The following is an 18,050-nucleotide window of genomic DNA, read 5'->3' on the forward strand; positions in this document are numbered from 1 at the left end:
AAAAAAACACATGAAGTCATAAAGTAGGGACCTAAAACAACATGACTAGTGTCCTCATAAAAAAGGAGGAGACACCACGATATATGTACATCCACAGAGAAAACGCCGTGTAAGGACTCAAGCCAGGAAAGAGGCTTCAGGAGAAACCCACACTGCCAAAACCTTGACCTTGGTTGGGCTTGGAGTCTCCAAAACTCTGAGAAAATACGTTTTTCTGTTGTTAAGCCACCCAGTCCACGTATTCTGTTATGACAGCCCGAACATCTAATATACCGCCACCCCCAACATGGAAAAGGAGTCTTTACACACCAAATGCACCTCCAATCTCTGCTCCACTCGTTGGGATATTGACGTTTACAATGCCACAGTCAGATCCTTTCGGTCTGTGTGTAAAAAGGGAAGCACAGTTGAGAGCAACCTATTAGGAATTAAGAAACAAAACAAACAAAGGGTGCCTGGGGGGCTCCGTTGATTAAAGTGCCGACTTAGGCTCAGGTCATGATCTCCCCATCCATGGGTTCAAGCCCTGCACTGGGCTCTGTGCAGACAGTTCGGAGCCTGGAGTCTCCCTCTTTCTCTGCCCCTTCCCAGATCATGCTGTCTCTTTCTCATTCTCTCTCTCTCAAAAAAATAAACGTTTGGGGTCACCTGGGGGGCTCAGTCAGCTGAGTGTCCAACTTCAGTTCAGGTCATGATCTCACAGTTTGTGCGGTTGAACCCTGTGTTGGACTCTGTGCTGACAGCTAGCTCAGAGCCTGGAGCCTGCTTCAGATTCTGTGTCTCCCTCTCTCTCTGCCCCTCCCCCACTCATGCTTTGTCTCTGTCTCTCAAAATAAATATTTTTTAAAAAAATTTTTAAGAAAAAACAAAAAATCAAAACTCTCAATGCTCAAAAATGTATTTTCAACTAGCATAGCTTCATTTTTTTTTATAAATCCATTCACTAGATAAATTAGACTTACATAAGTTTTCAAAATAGAAAAAGTTATACCCAAGCCAGCGGAAGATTCTGCCCAAATCCTTGGTAAAGATGCTACTGGAAAGTCCCTGTTTTACTTCATTATTCCATTCAAAGACTTCTTCTTCACTCTAAAAGGACAGACAGTGGAATGATACAGAATTCAGGTCAAAGTTCACAACGGTACATTTCATGAGATATACCAGTTTAACATTAGTGCACAAAGGTAAACTCAAGACTCATATGTTACTAATTCCATTTCTCTGATACACAGCTTTGTGGGTTTTCCCCTTAGCTGTACTCTGAGAAGCATAATAGTACATACTTCAATCCAAGCTACTATATATAAGAAGTAATATTTAGAGGCGTCTGGGTGGCTTAGTCAGTCAAGCGTCTGACTTCAGCTTGATCTCACGGTTCGTGGGTCTGAGACCCCCTTCAGACCCTAAGCCTGCTTCGGATTCTGTGTCTCCTTCTCTCTGTCCCTCCCCTCCTCATGCTGTCTCTGTCTCTCAAAAAATGAATGTCAAAAAAAAATTTTTTTAAAGAATATGTACATTAGTTCATGTAAGAACTAATATTTACAGAGCTCCAACTATGACAACCTACAGATGTAACCACTTACAGTACACTGAGTTATTTAATCCTGATCTGATAATACAGGTTTTTATATTAACCAGGTTTACAGATTAGGCAAGAGACACTAAATAATTTGCTGAAGAATTCAGTCACACACTACAAAACATGAAATTATACTGCTAGTCACATTGTGTAGAACAGTGATTGACCATTTAAATCAAGTTTTTTAAACAATCATATACTTGCAAAAAGATGTTATTCTCATTATCTTTTAACTGTTAATCGTGACAGAGTCAAATCTTGATTCAAAGTCTTGGGGACGTGGAGGGTGGACCTGGGTGGAGGTCAGTTTTGGTCTAACTAACCCTAATCAAGAACCGTCCAGGCCTCTCGACTTTGCTCCTCGAAGGCCGTTTTTCTTGCAGAGTTAACTAAAACTTCCCTAAAGGCTAACAGGGTGAAATTTCATATACCTTCAATTCCTCTACTCTTCTCATTTGTTTTTTTCAACATTAAACTACAAAAAAGGCAAAGAGAATCCATTTTTACCTTGAATTTAAAGACATAAAGAATCGGAGCAAATGTCTCAGTGTGGACAATGGACACATCGTGGGCCAGACCTGTTACAATGGTGGGTTCAACGTAATTTCCAGGGCGATCCATAACCTATTTAGAGAAATAAAATCACAAGATTGAAAGCATTTTGTTTTCTGCTACTTTGGGTCAGCTGATACAACCTTTGCCTGTACTTGTGGAAGGAAAAAAAAAAACCATTTATAGATGAATTATTTCCCAAAAATAATGTCACCAGGAATGAAAATGTTCTCCGCCTCCTATTCCTCTCAAGTTAGCTGGTCAGAAAAATTAGAAAAAAGAAATCAAGGAGCTTAAAAAACAGTTCCAGGTGGCTTTTTAAAACACTTATACAATGTTAAAATAGGTAATCTATATAGTCTGTATTTAAAGACTATTGTGTGAGGCACCTGGGTGGCTCAGTCACTTAAATGTCTGACCCTTGCTTTTGGCTTAGGTCATGATCTCATGGTTCATGGGTTCAAGCCCCACATTGGGCTCTGTGCTGACAGCATGGAACCTGCTTGGGATTCTCTCTCCCTTTCTCTCTCAAAATAAATGAACACTAAAAATAAAATTACAATAACTAAGTAACAAGAGTATTGTGTCCCCCACCCCCAGACGCCTATGTTGAAGCTTTACCTGGTGTAGTGTGACTGTATCTAGAGACAGAACATCTATTTTTTTAATGAGTTTTTTGAGAGAAACAGAGCATGAGTAGGGGCAGGGCAGAGAGAGGAGACACAGATTCCAAACCAGGCTCCAGGCTCTGAGCTGTCAGCACACAGCCCGACACAGGGCTCAAACCCCTGAACATCGAGATCATGACCTGAGCCAAAGTCAGACGCTTAACTGGATGAGCTACCCAGGCGCCCCTGGAGACAGAACCTTTAAGGAAGTAAAGTTTAAATGAGGTCACATGGAAGGGGCCCTGATCTGCCAGAACTGACATCCTTACAAAAAGAGGAACAGATAGCAGAGACACAAAGGAAAGGCCATGAGGACATAGAGAAGGTGGCCATGAGGACACCAATATGGTGGCCATCTGCATGCCAAGAACACAGGCCTCAGCAGAAACCCAGCCAGGACCTTTTTTTTGGACTCAGGCCTCACAAATGTGAGAAAGTCCATTTCTGTTATTTAAACGACCCAGTCTGTGATATTTTGTTAGGCAGCTCTAGCAAACCAATACATACTGTACAAAAATCAAAAGCCACATGAGGATACTGTAGACACTCTCCTAACCAACCTCCATGGAACCAAATTACTAGTTCATGTCCACTTAACTGAGGCTCCCATTTCCTTCTGTAAAATACCCTTGATGCCCACGGCGGGTGGTCTAGTCTCCAGTGTCTGTGTCATTCTGACTCTCACCTTTTGAGCTATGTTTCCCAAGAGTCAACTGGATCAACTCGCAATCCCATGCATGGCAGCAGTACCTAGTACTGTAACACCACACTGCATGACCTAACTCAAATACCCGTCACACAAAGGAAAAAAGAGTAACACTTATGAGTAACAAAAAATACACAAATATGCAAACACACCTCTATCCCACTAGATGTGTGTGTGTGTGTGTGTGTGTGTGTGTGTGTGAGGGCTCTGCTGTCACTGTCAGCAGGACCCACTTGTGATCCTCTGTCCCCTCTCTCTCTGCCCCTCCCCAGCTTGCACGCCCTCTCTCTCTCTCTCAAAAATATACAAACATTAAATGGGGCGCCTCCATGGTTCAGGCTAGCGTCTGGCTTCAGTTCGGGTCACGATCTCATGATTCATGAGTTCAAGCCCCACATCGGGCTCTCTGCTGTCAGCGTGCCGCCAACTTCAGATCCTTGGTCTTCCTCTGTCTGTCCTTCCCCACTTATACATGCAATTCACTTGCTCTCTCTCTCAAAAATAAACATTAACAAAACTTTTTTTAAATAACCATTTTACAAAACCAGAGAGGAGCGCCTGGGTGGCTCAGCTGGTTAAGCCACGACTTCGGCTCAGGTCATGATCTCACAGTTGTGAGTTCGAGCCCCGCACTGGGCTCTGTGCTGCCAGCTCAGAGCCTGGAGCCTGCTTCGGATTCTGTGTCTCCTTCTCTCTCTGCCCCTCCCCCACTTGTGCCCTCTCAAAAATAAATGTAAAAAAAATTGTTAAATAAAAAAACCAGAGAGAAGGATAGTTTCCAAATACGAGGATGCACATTTCTAACTGAGCTCTGTTTTGTGATGTGAAAGCCTTCCACCCCATTGTTTGTGCTCAGCATGTTGTCACATGTCCCTTGACAGATGTTTCAAAGTTCTTTGGGAAATGCAAAGTTCAAAGTTCCATGGGAAACGTGAGTTCAGAACTCGGCACCACTGTGCTGACCATCAGGAGGACTAAGATTTATGTAGTATAAAAACGGGAGTACTACATCAATGGAAAAATGAAACTCTAGTCAACCCATTGATTACACCAACACACTGCCCAACCCATGGTCAACCAGTGATTTTTGTTACCCTTTATGTCAAACTGCCTTACCCCAACCGGTTATGTAACAATCATGTTTGTGGTGGAAATACTTGCAGCCAAGAGGTCTCATGGGGAAACTGCCTCATACCCTTTCTTTGATTTCCTGCCTTAACTGACTTTTAAAGGTAACCACTATATATGGGTTCTGACTGCTCTGAATACCAAGTCTTGTCCTGTCTCATGGAAAGGGACACAAATTCTACGGGACTCAATTCAACAGCCACCATGGGTCGCAGTTTCTCGGGTGTCCTTCCAGAAGTGTTCCGTGCATTTTATGTTGTCACTCACTGAAACAGTATTTCCCTCTTACGAAAGGGATGGAGAAAACAAAGAGAGCAGCTAAGGGACCCTTCGCCGGTCTGCCCAGAGTCCTGCTCGTGCTGAGAGCAAAGGAAGCAAACATCTGTCACTACTGAGCCCGGCTGTCATTACCTTGCCACCATAGACCACAGTGCCACCTTCTTTCTTCGCTTCCTCCACTGCTCCAAGAAACATGCTCACTGCCTGTTTGGTGTGGAGGGGCCCGTAGAGAACATTAGCTGCAGAGAAAAAGGAATGCCTTTCATTTCATCCCAAATGGCATCATGCTGTTGTTAGAAAAACTTTCCCACTGAGCAGCCCCATCCCTGCAGAGCAGAGCAAGAGTTAGCAACCTCTTCCGGAAGGAGGCTAGACAGGAAGTAGTAGTGTTCTGTAGGACATATGTGGTCTCTGCCACAGCAGCCACAGAAGACACTTAAACCAGGGGGTCGGGCTGTGTCCTAATTAAAGTCTCTCTACATAAACAGGCAGCAAAATCTGTCAACCCCTGGGTTAAAGGAATGGCTATCAATTATTCAGAGCACTGTATTAAAAACAGACAATCTGTGTATTCATGACCATGAGCTCACGCTCTAAGGACTTCACAGGCTCAGGAGCTGGTGCGGAATTGAACAGGGAAAAATGCATGCTGTCCTATCTGGCTGCCGGAATCCAGAACATTACAGGTAACCAGGGGACAGAGGAAGACGGGAGATTTAGATAGGCTTCGGGGGTATCTCAGAGCACCAGTCAATGGAAAAGCAGGGGAAGAGGAGCAGGATGGCCCGTGGGACACTGGGAGCTCTGCAAGGAAGATGGACAAGCTGGAGCTCAGGGAGCCAGGGGGGAACGGTACACAGCAAGCCAGGGGGTGGGCAGAGGTCACACCCAGAGAGACTGTGAGCCCGATCCAGAGAGACTTGGAAAGGATCCAGGTTTCAGCAGAAGAGCAATTAGAAGGCACTGGAGTGTATGAAGCAGGAAAATGAATTATTTCATCTAATTACATGTTTAAAAAAATCATTCTGGCTTCTGTGAAAGGCGGAAGTAGAAGCAGGCCGGTCAGGGAGGGGACGCTTGCAGCCGTCCACGAGGACAGTGGTGGCCTGCACAAGGGTCTCACGAGTGCAGAGAGAGAAGCTCGGCACAGTCCTCCGTCTCAACGCCATCTCCTGGGCGCGCCCGCCAGCCTGCATCCCGCACCCAGGAGCAGACGTGACACCCCAAGTGCCCAATAACCTGCTTCGTACACCCTCAGGTCTCTCAGAAAAGGAAAAACAAAAAGTCTGAGATCAAAAACACTGGTAACACCAGCTGTCAAAAAGGACTATCTGCGAAATCAACCAGATACTCACAGTCCCAAGGGTTCCCCACACGGATCTGTGCATAGGCCTTTTTAAGTCTATTTACAACTTCATCATGGATGCTCTCATGTAAAAACTAAGAGAAGAAAGAAACATTGAAGGAAATAGTCCAATCAACACATCAATTTGTCAGCAATGTGCGATTTATCTGAAGAGTGCTGAGTTATAGTACATACTAGTTCTTAGACACTGTCATCTCTGAAAACAAGCACACAGAAGAATATCCTTTCTGGTTATATAATCCCTAACTTTAATAACTACATTAAGATCATAAATTTCCACCAGGTGGATGTTAGAAATCATAAGCCATGTCTTTATCAAGTTGCTAAGGACACATCGATTACGCCCGTTTTTGCTCTAAAGCGTCACCATCTCAGTAACCAGATTACACCCGCCGTGCATCTGTCCCAGTGTGGGGAGTACACCCCACAGCTTCTGGTCTGCCTCGGGGCGGCTGCTGTGTAACAGGGCCTTAGGCAGAGAAGGTCTCCGGAGGGAGGACTCACCCAGGAGGACTGCCTTCGGACGCACTCTAGGTAAGATGTAAGCTCCAAGCTATGCTCCCACTGATAGAGGTGAACTTGCCAAGCCATCCATTCTCTGGGCTGGTCTTCATGTACCAAATGGACTGACAGTCAAGGAGAGGTCCCCTGTGCTGGAATGGATTTTTCTACACAGCACTAACTGTCCCTATGGGAACCAATCTGGGGAGTAACTAATAGCATCCTCTAATATTTAACACTACACAGAAAATATGCTTTATACTTGCTCCAAGACACAAAGGGAAAATAAAACTTAGCTGAATATACGAAGGCTTAACTTCCATGTTATTTCAAATTTCACCATGTTGTTAAAATTATAATCTTTTGCAGTATGTTTCCTTCTCAGCATTAGTGCAATACATGTCTATAGCAAATACAGTAAATTGTAAATAATCTATGACTATCATATCTCAGATTTTCTGGAGAATTTCAACTACAGAAAAACAAAGGAAAGACAGATATTCAACTGTTGTAAAATTAATGTGACAAGTTAAAGAAAAAGTAGGCTTACTTTCCAGACACGTTTTATTCTAATTAATTTAGATTACGTCAACCTTATAAAGAATTGGTTCGTATTGTGGGTAAGAGTAAAAACGCAACACCCGTTTCTCTGTAATTCAAATGTGTAACTTTTTTTAATTACAAGAGGAAAACTCAACAATACTAATTTTTAAAATTTCAAACGCAGCCACATTTTGTACCTAATCTAAAGTCGTTTCGTTGTAGTCCTGAGTCTGCAGGACCATGAGAGTCCTGAAAACCAGTTTGGTAGCCCCCACAAGACTGAAATCTAGCTCAAATCTAAGTACAGACATTAAACTTCCCCAACCCCACTGGCCGATGCTACACCACAACCCCCTCTGTGCACCTAACACTAACGTGTCCTATAGCTGTGTGTGCAGACTGTAGATTCATCAGAAGACAACCCACATTCGCTTTTCAGTAAACCATGTCACAGCAAGTCCAGAAATCTAGGACCAGACTTATGGGTCCAAAATTAATATCTTTATAATGTTTTACTAAAGTGCTTTCATAAAGAAGCCAAGGCTCTGTTTCTGTTAGCAAACGATTTTCAAATTCTTCAAACTTTTAGCTGATTTTACTCTCCAAGTGACATTGGGCTTTGTCCATATGGTTCGAGGTCTGTCCCCATCTGACTCCACCACTTTTAGCTTGGATACAATCCTGGGTTGATCAGCACCATCTGCCTTGAGCACTCAAGAGAGTATGAGGGCCTCCCATCTGCTGAGTCTATGGGAACACATTTTTCTAGCAATACTTATACACCACTTCCTAATAGTGCAAAGTGAAACCAAGTGGCGTCAGGGACAACGCCGTGTGCCCACACAGACACACTCACCAGGCGCCGTGCAGTGGTACACCTCTGGCCCGCCGTCCCCACCGCCGCAAACAGAGCCGATGGAACAACCAAGCTGAGGTCCGCATCCTCAAAAGCTTTGAGAAACAAAACATACCCGTCAGTGTCGCCATGAAAATGGGCTAATCGGTACCAGATGACGCCGTCGGAAAGCTCAATAAGAGAGTATCAGCCTTACCCCGGTGACGGAAGCACGTTCACACCACAGGGGCAACTTTCCTTCCAGGGAGGATCACATTAAGAGCAGAGTAATGAGCTCTGTGGTCTTTTCCCCAGGACAGATGTCAGAGGAGAGTAATAATAATATGCACCTCATAGGATTTTTGTGGAGATTAAAGCAAATTAATTCATATCGAAGACCTGAGCACAGTCTCCGCAAATACCAAGGGCTCACTAAATGCTAACTATTTGCAGATGAACGCTCTCTAACTAGATTAGAAGTCCAACCCAAACAAACCCAACACCACATGCTTTTTAAACTTCTGGTGTCCACCACAAAAATGCAGACATTTACACATGGTAACAATGGCAATACACAAATTACCAAGTTTTGTTTTTTATCACAAAATCCATGCTTCTGTTAAATCTCAGTCTATTGATGTTCATTATCCAGAAAAGGCAGGAAACCTATTTTGTGCCCAGCAATGGAAAAGGGAAGTAGGTAAACCCCAAACCTACGGGTTAAGTGATAAATTGCTTTAAGGAAGTGATCCTTCCCAATATAAAAGCACTCAACCAGTATCTTACTATAGACAAGCTAAAACTTTAATATATAAAGGAATCCAAGTCATGTAAGAGTTACTTACTTTAGAGAAACATGTGGCCAGTTTTCAGAAAGCAAGAGAAGGAAAAACAAGAAATCATGCCAAGCTACAAAGCCTCAGCACAGGCTCTAAGCCTCAGGTAACACTTCCCAACATGAACATCTGTCCATCCTGGTAGCTCTGCCTTCAACCCTTTGTGTCCTACCTCACAAGTGTAACTCTGAAACCTAAACCTGGGTCTAGATGCACACAGCAGAGAAGGGATGGAAGAGTGGCTCCCCAAGTTCTTCAGGGTCACCATGGCTACTGGAGATACTGTGAACCGCAAACAAAGGGCAGCCTTACCGATGATGGCATTGTTTCCTCCAAGTTCTAACAAGCTTCTCCCTTTAAAAATATACAAACACACATTAATGCCCATTTCAGTACTTAAAATACACTGTGAGGCAGCCTCAAATCACAGCCTATCTCAACTGTGTTTAATACTTTTTTTTGAAATTTACTCATTTTGAGAGAGAGAGAGAGTAAGCATGAGCAAAGGAGGGGCAGAGAGAGAGAGGGAGAGGGCATCTAAGCAGGCTCAGTGATGTCAGCGCAGAGCCTAATGTGGGGCTCAACTTCACAAAATGCAAGATCATGACCTGAGCTGAAACCAAGAGTTGGACACTTAACAGAAAGAGCCACCCTGACATCCTGCTTTATTTTGTTTTATGTAGCATAAAGGGGGTGCTGGGTGGCTCAGTAGGTTGAATGTCTGACTTTGGCTCAGGTCATGGTCTTGTGGAACGAGACTTTGAGCCTCCCATTGGGCACTCCACTTTCACCAAGGAGCCTGCTTTGGATTCCCTCCCTCCCTCTCTGCCCCTCACCCACTTGCTCTCTGTCAAAAATAAACATTAAAAGAATTTTTTAAACTATAGCATATGGATTGCATTGATGTCGAATTTCTTGATTTTAAAAACCTGATCAGACATAGTTATTAAATGGCAGTAAGTCCTTATCCTTAAGAAACCCACCAAAATACTTAGTGGTAAAGATACACAATGTCTTCACCTTTCTCCAAAGGTTAAAAAACAATATGCACTCACAGTTTATGTGTGCATGCTGCTGGAGAAAAAAAAAAAGTGATAAAACAAATGGGGAAACAAGTAAGCAGTCGGTGCATTTTGTTGAGGGGTATAAAGGAGTTCCTTGTGTTAGTCATGTAACTTTTCTCTAAATGTGAAATTATATCCTCTCCCCAAACTCCACAAACATTTAGTGTAAAATGGAGCCGTCATTGTGGAAAATTGTGTAACTTCCTAAGAAATGAATCCTAGAATTGCCATCTATCAATCCACCTCTGCGCACTAACCAAAAGAGGTGAAAACAGGAACTTGAACAGATAGATGCATACCTATGCTCGCAGCTGCATTGTTCATAATAGCTACGAGGTAAAGACAAAAACAAAAAACAAGAGCTACAAGGTGGAATCAGCCCAAGTGTCTATCAATAAATGCATGAATCAGGGCACCTGGTGGCTCAGTTGGTTAAGCGTCCAACTTCAGCTCAGGTCATGATCTCACGGTTTGTGAGTTCGAGCCCTGAGTCAGGCTCTGTGCTGACAGCTAGGAGCCTGGAACCTGCTTCGGATTCTGTGTCTCCCTCTCTCTCTGCCCCTCCCCTGCTCAGGCTCACTCGCTCTCTCTCTCTCAAAAATAAACATTAAAAAAACTAAAAAATAAAAAAATGAATGAATCGACAAAATGTGGTAAATACATGCAATGGAATATCATCCCACCCCAAAAAGGAAGAAAATCCTGACATATGCAGCAACCTGTAAGACATGTTATGTGAAGAAAGCCAGTCACAAAAGGATAAATACTGGGGTGTGAATCTACTTATAAGATCGCTTCTCAGCCTTTTGGCTAAGATCAAGTGTGAATCTACTTACAGGAGGTTCTTAGAAGAGTCAAATCCACAGAGAAAAAAGGTAGAATGATGGTTGCCTCTTCTGCTTGAAGAAGGCAGAAATGTGGAGGTAGTTTTTTTCTTTTTTTTTAATTTTTAAAAATTTTTTATATTTATTTTTGAGAGAGTGAGACAGAGCACAAGCAGGGGAGGGGCGAGAGAAGGAGACACAGAATCCAATGCAGGCTCCAGGCTCTGAGCTGTCAGCACAGAGCCTGACGCAGGGCTCAAACCCATGAACTGTGAGATCATGACCTCAGCCCCACATCAGGGTCTATGCTGACAGTGTGGAGCCCACCTTTGGAATACTCTCTTCTCCTCTGCCTCTCCCCCATCACGCTTGCTCCCTCTCTCTCACTCGGTCTCTCTGAAAATAAACAAACTTGAAAAAAAGTATGTGCTCATGGTAGAAAAAAAATTTTTTTTAATCAAAAAGCATCAAACAAACAAAAAGCTATGGCTTCTATGAGCTATGAAATCTCTCCTCATAATGTGGTATAGTGCCTTCAAACCTCTTCGCTGTTCATTTCTATTTACTTGATTGCTTGGGATCGTACAAACTAATTTGCTCTTACACCTTTTCCCTAAGTTGTTAAGGGCTGTTTAAAAAAAAAAATCATCGCATAGTATTTCACTAAGATGATAGACTAAATTTTACTTAGCTACTGCTCTAGGGTTGGATATGCTGGTTAATTTTTTAAAATGTTTATCTTTTATGTCTGAGAGAGGTGGGGGAGAGGCAGAGAGAAAGAGAGGGACAGAGAGAATCCCAAGCAGGCTCTGTGCTATTTGAGTAGATTTGGTCTCGAACTCACAAACCCAGAGACCATGACCTGAGCCAAAATCAAGAATCAGAGGCTTACCCGACTGAACAACCCAGGTGTCCCGGGGTTGTGTTTTACACTGTTGAATTTTAAGAGCCCTTTATTTATTGTAGATACCAATCACTTATCAGATAAAGGATATGCAAATACCTTTTCCCATTCTGTAGGTTTTCTTTCCACTTTTTTGATAGTATCCTTTGAAGCACGAAAGTTTTTATTTTAAATGATGAAGTCTATCTTGTGTTGGTTGTGTTTTAGAGGTTCTATCCAAGAAACTATTGCCTAGTTCAAGGCCACAAAACCTCTTCCTACATTTTCTTCTAAGAGTTTGATGGTTCTGGCTGTTACATTCAGGTCTTTGATACATTAGGAGTTAATTTTTGTGTATAGGAAGAGGAGGGGTCTAATTCCATACTATGTACGTCAGATATCTAGTTGTCCCAGCACTGTTTATTAAAAGGATTAGTTTTGGGGCGCCTGGGTGGCTCAGTCAGTTAAGTGGCCGACTTCAGCTCAGGTCATTATCTCACAGTTCGTGGGTTTGAGCCCCACGTCAGGCTCTGGGCTGACAGCTCAGAGGCTGAAGCCTGTTTCTGATTCTGTGTCTCCCTCTCTCTCTGACCTTCCCCTGCTCACGCTGTTGCTGTCTCTCTCTCTCAAAAATAAATAAAACATTAAACATTAAAAAAAAGAAAAAATCTTTTTGATAAATAAATAACTAAATAAACCTCTTTAATGAGCCATAAAGTATAGAAGGCTGTGTGTATACAGCCCTTTTCAGTCATATATACATAAACTGTACATAAGAACAGATTTAAGTCTCCCATTCCATACTCATTCTAGGTCCTGTACTCTCTGGTCCTGCAGGGCTGCCTGGGTGGCTCAGTCGGTTAGGCTGACTTCAGCTTAAGTCAAGTCCTCACAGTTTGTGAGTTCGAGCCCTGCATCGAGTTCTGTGCTCACAACTCAGAGTCTGAAGCCTGCTTTAGATTCTGTGTTTCCCTCCCTCTTTCTGCCCCTTCCCCACTCACTCTCTCTCTCTCTGTCCTACAAATAAATAAACATTAAAAAAAATTGCCGAACACTTCTGATAGAAAAAAAGAAATGTATTTAATAGGATTTCACTACAGTAATTTAGGGGGGAAATGAAATCCTTCTCCAAACTATGCTATTAAATTTGGAGTCTCCTCACTAATAAATGTATCCCTTCTGTTACCTGGACGTTCAGATACACACGGCTGGTGTCCCCATTGACGGGATCGAGGAGAAAACAACCCAACTTTTAGATTTCAGATCGATCCCTGAGGGAACTGCGAGCCTCATTGAAAGGCAACGCTGGGGCGCCCGGGTGGCTCCGTCGGCTGAGCGTCCGGCTTCGGCTCAGGTCAGATCTCACGGTTGGTGGGTCTGAGCGTCGCGTCGGGCTCTGTGCTGACAGCGGGCTCTGTGCTGACAGCTAGCTCAGAGCCTGGCGCCTGCTTCCGGTTCTGTGTCTCCCTCTCTCTGACCCTTCCCTATTCCCACTCTCTCTCTGTCTCTCAAAAATAGATAAAGAACATAAAAAATTAATAAAAAAATAAAATAAAATAGAAGGCCACACTTACCGAACCGCTCCTGCACCATGAGGGCCACCTGCTTCCCCACCTGTGTGCTCCCGGTGAAGGAGAGCAGGCCCACCCGCTCGTCTCTGGCCATCGCACTGCTGCAGGGAAACGAACTTGGTCACCCCCGGCAGAGACACCCAGCAACGGGCACCTACTGGAATCAGGTCAGAACATTTCCTCATCATGGAAACACCCTCCATCAGAGACACAAGCAGGTCTATCCCAGGGATGTGAGGGAAAGTTCTCATGAAAATGAACTAGATGTTCCCAGGCAGAGCCATACAGCCGGTCTAGGAGCACTTTATAAACTGAAATCACCTTGGGGCGCCTGGGTGGCTCAGTCGGTTAAGCGTCCGGCTTCGGCTCAGGTCATGATCTCACAGTTTGTGGGTTCAAGCCCCGCATCCGGCCCTGTGCTGACAGCTAGCTCAGAGCCTGGAGCTGCCTCAGATTCTGTGTCTCCCTCTCTCTCTGACCCTCCCCTGCTCGCGCTCTGTCTCTCAAAAAAAAAAAAAAATAATAATAACAACAACAAAAAATTAAACTGAAACCACCTTGAGGACATTGTTTAAGGATGAAAGTGCTTCCTATACATTATGACCTTAGCAGCACTTCCTCGATTACCATCCCAGTTACTCTGCAGACTCCTCAACTACTAATTCCTTGAAGAATTAAAAATGTGAAGGTTGCAGGGAAACATCCTAAGTATCTCTCATGGAAGCTCACTTCATAAAGACTGTGCTAGGATTTCCAGCTACATCTAAGAAATATAAACCAGATCCTATTGACCTCATCCACCTGGCTCCTGGTTCTGGGCTTCAAAGGACTCGGTATGGACCATGCAGGGAGCCACAGCATCAGGCTTACGTTACGGCTGGCACAGCTTGATGAGGTTATGCAAGGAGACTTCCCAGCTTCAGCCCAGCAGGTGTGAGCACATATGGATACTCACAGCGGCTGTTACTAAATGCATGCCTGCAAACACTACTGCAGCTAGTCCGAGACCAAGGTGAAGGACTGCATGTTCAAAGGGCAAGAAAGAGGGGCACCTGGGTGGCTCAGGGAGTTAAGCATCCAACTCTTGAGTTTAGCTCAGGTCACCATCTCGGGGTTCGTGGGTTCGACACCCACATCAGCCTTGCAGTGACAGTGAGGAGGCTGCTTGGAAATCTGTCTCCCTCGCTCTCTCTGCCCCTCCCCCATTCACAATTCCTCTCTCCCTCTCAAAAATAAGTAAATAAACATTTCTAAAAAACAAAATACGGGGGTGCCTGGCTGGCTCAGTTGGTTAAGCGTCCGGCTTCGGCTCAGGTCATGATCTCACAGTTCGTGGGTTCAAGCCCCGCTTCGGGCTCTGTGCTGACAGCTCAGAGTCTGCAGCCTGCTTCAGATTCTGTCTCTCTCTCTCTCTCTCTCTCTCTCTCTCTCTGACCTTCCCCTGCTTGCATTGTCTGTCTCTCAAAAATAAATAAAAGACAAAAAAAAAATAGAAAGTGAAAAAAGACGAGGTCAAAAGATATACGAATTATTTTACAAAATGACATTTAGATAATATTTCACTATGCGCTCTATATGTGAAAGTTGTTTTTATTCTAACATGTTCTCATTTTTATAAAACAGGACTGATTTATTTATTTATGTATATATATATTTTTGAGACTGACCAGTCAGTGGAGTAGTATGGTCAAAGTGCTGGAGGGAGACCAACATTCTGAGCACCCCAGTGTGACTCCTAGGAAACCACACCTAATTAAAGTCTAAGCCGGGGCACCGGCTGGCTTGTCGGGTAAAGCATGGGAGGCCCGATCTGGGAGTTGTGAGTTCCAACCCCACGATGGATGTAAAGATTACTTAAAAATAAAATCTTAAATAAATCAATGACGTCTCAGCCAGTAGTAACAGCTTTAACTTTCATTGTGAATCAGGGCAATTAGAGTCAGTTCCCAGCTTAAAAAGAGGCTCTGATATGCTGAGTTACAGAAACCAGACACAAAAGGCCACAGGATATATGACTCCATTTACCTGAAATATCCCAAAGAGGCCCATCAACAGAGACAGAAAGCAGAGGAGCGGCTGCCAGGGGAAGTGAGGGAGAGTAAGACAGTGCTAATGTGTACGTCCCTTTTTGTGAAATGAAAATGGTGTCAAATAAGATAATGGTGATGATTGTGAAACACTGTGAACATTCTAAAAACCACTCAGGTGTACCTTTTTAAAGAGACAATTTCATGGTATGTGACTTATATAGCAATTTTCTAAAAACAATACATTTTTTTAAAAAGAGGCTATATTCCCCGGGGTCCCTTTTTTGTTCAGCTGAAGAAGCTAGACAAGGACAGAATCCCTGCAGGGGAAGAGGAGCCGGACTCCAACTCCACTGCTTTGTTTCACAAGAAAGCACTTTCAATTTTTTTTTTTTTAACATTTACTTATTTTTGAGAGAGAGAGACAGATCATGAGCAGGAGAGGGATAGAGAGAGAGACACACAGAATCAGAAACAAGCTCCCGGCTCTGAGCTGTCAGCACAGAGCCCAACACGGGGCTGGAACCAACGAACTGTGAGATCATGACCTGAGCTGAAGTCAGACGCTTAACCGACTGAGCCACTCAGGCACCCCACAAGTAAGCACCTTTATAAATCCAGTGTTAGGAAACCAGAGACTTCCCAATGTTACAGAAGTTTCTTATTTTTGGCTGTAAACACCCTACACAAGTAGCTCTGGGTAATTAAAAAAAAATAATTCTTACTGCCCCTCCAACAAAGCTCATAAAGACAAAGTTCAATAAGGTACCTAATAATAACTACTCCAAAAAGCCACTCACAACTGGGTTTCGTTATTCTAATAACCCTGATTCCGGGGCACCTGGGTGGCTCAGCCAGTTAAGAGTCCGACTTTGGCTCAGGTCATGAACTGGCAGCTTGGATATTCAAGCCCCACGTCAGGCTCTGTGCTGACAGCTCAGAGCCTGGAGCCTGCTTCAGATTCTGTGTCTCCCTCTCTCTGTTCCTTCCCCGCTCGCACTCTGTCTCTCAAAAGTAAAGATTAAAAAAAATGTTCTTTTAATTTATGTATTTTTTAATTTTTTTTTTAAAGATTCTAATCAATCAACCCGGAGTCCTTCACAGAGAGAGACGCAGGGCCCGCGGACCTACCCTATATCCGCTCCGCCACAGGTCAAGGAACAAATGGCACCAGGCAGCTTGCTGTCCTCTAGAACCTTAGCAATAATCCTAAAAAGGAAAAAGCAATTACTGAGAAAGAAAACAATTTAATTTCTAAGGGTTTTTTTTAAAACTAGGAATAATTCCCAATCACCTAACTTTCCCTTTTCAACGTTCTCCCTCAATCCCATGCCAAACATGCAGGCCTGCATTTCACTTCACATTAGAATAAAACGAGGGTTTCCAACTCTTAAAAGCAGAACTCTTTTTCCCCTAAAATCTTTAGAAGAAAAAACACATGCAAAATAAATGAAAGATATAATGCATTGGTCAGGTAGTGTAAGGGTTCACGGTTTTCAAAGATTTTTCTACCAGAGAAGGACAGATACCGTATGTTTTCACCCATATGTGGAACAGGAGAAACTAACAGAGGACTTTGGGGGAGGGGCAGGGGAGAAAAAGTTACGGAGAGGGAGGGAGGCAAACCATAAGAGATTCTCAAATCCTGAGAACAAACAGGGTTGATGGGGGAGGGGCAGAGGGGAAAGTGGGTGATGGGCATGGAGTAGGGCACTCGTTGGGATGAGCACTGTTATGTGGAAACCAACTGAACAATAAACTATAAAAAAAAAAAAAAGACATTTTCTGCCAAGGTAGGAACATATGTCTGGCTCAAGATGACAGTCAGCACAGGGCATTTTTTTCGTCTCTTGCCACAAACCCATTAAAATGATGGCAACGAGGGGCGCCTGGGTGGCTCAGTCGGTTGAGCGGCCGGCTTCGGCTCGGGTCAGATCTCATGTTTGTGGGTTCGAGCCCCGAGTCAGGCTCTGTGCAGACAGCTAGCTCAGAGCCTGGAGCCTGCTTCGGATTCTGTGTCTCCCTCTCTCTCTGCCCCTCCCCCTCTCATGCTCTGTCTCTCTCTGTATCAAAAATAAATAAAACATTAAAAAAAAATTTTTTTAAATAAATAAAAATAAAATAAAATAAAATGATGGCAACGAAATAAAAAGGAAGAAGGGTAGTCCCCCATCAGCAAATGAAGTTCCAGCGCATCTGTGAAAAAGCAATGTCAGCCAGACAAGTGGTAAAGGATGAAACAGAAAGGTCCTCAAACCTAGTGTAGTTGCACAGGACATACAGCAGAGGGCGCTACACCTGCCAGGAGACCCGAAGCACGTTCAAAACTAGTGTCCGCGGGCTTCACACTCAATCCTTTACTAAAGTATCAGTCCCCTCCAGGCTCAAGCACTGTGGGCCAGCAGAGTTTCTCCTTTAACACTGAATAATACAACTTATTCTATTGGGAGTTAAAATAATAAACGCAGTTCATTACAACTTAAATCTGATGAGGAGTTGTAAAAAATGGCTCCAGTAATTCCGGTTTCTTTTTCATTCATTTTAGGCTTCCTGAATAGAGTCAATGATCCTGACCTTCTGGCTACTTTTTAATTTGCTTGAATTTTTTTTTTAATTCCAAATTAAAAAAAAAAAACTTCCACAAAAAAACAAAAAAAGATACTGTTGTTAAAAATAAATTGTTGGAAT

General features: G+C 43.5%; 1 protein-coding gene across 2 annotated transcripts in view; it reads right to left on the bottom strand.

Annotated features, from left to right (window-relative positions):
• The window catches only part of ALDH7A1 (aldehyde dehydrogenase 7 family member A1), a 49,156-nt gene that overhangs the window by 5,905 nt on the left and 25,201 nt on the right, over window positions 1–18,050 (bottom strand). For both annotated transcript variants that reach the window (XM_029941813.1, XM_029941811.1), the window contains exons 8-16: window positions 16,494–16,571; window positions 13,339–13,436; window positions 9,306–9,347; window positions 8,179–8,273; window positions 6,268–6,352; window positions 5,045–5,151; window positions 2,087–2,203; window positions 992–1,089; window positions 310–383 (exon numbers count right to left, since the gene is read on the bottom strand). In XM_029941813.1, coding sequence (XP_029797673.1) covers window positions 310–383; window positions 992–1,089; window positions 2,087–2,203; window positions 5,045–5,151; window positions 6,268–6,352; window positions 8,179–8,273; window positions 9,306–9,347; window positions 13,339–13,436; window positions 16,494–16,571 — 794 coding nt within the window. The remainder of the gene's footprint in view (window positions 1–309; window positions 384–991; window positions 1,090–2,086; window positions 2,204–5,044; window positions 5,152–6,267; window positions 6,353–8,178; window positions 8,274–9,305; window positions 9,348–13,338; window positions 13,437–16,493; window positions 16,572–18,050) is intronic.

The sequence above is a fragment of the Suricata suricatta genome, chromosome 6 (assembly GCF_006229205.1).
Source record: "Suricata suricatta isolate VVHF042 chromosome 6, meerkat_22Aug2017_6uvM2_HiC, whole genome shotgun sequence".
NCBI classification, from domain to species: Eukaryota; Metazoa; Chordata; class Mammalia; order Carnivora; family Herpestidae; genus Suricata; species Suricata suricatta.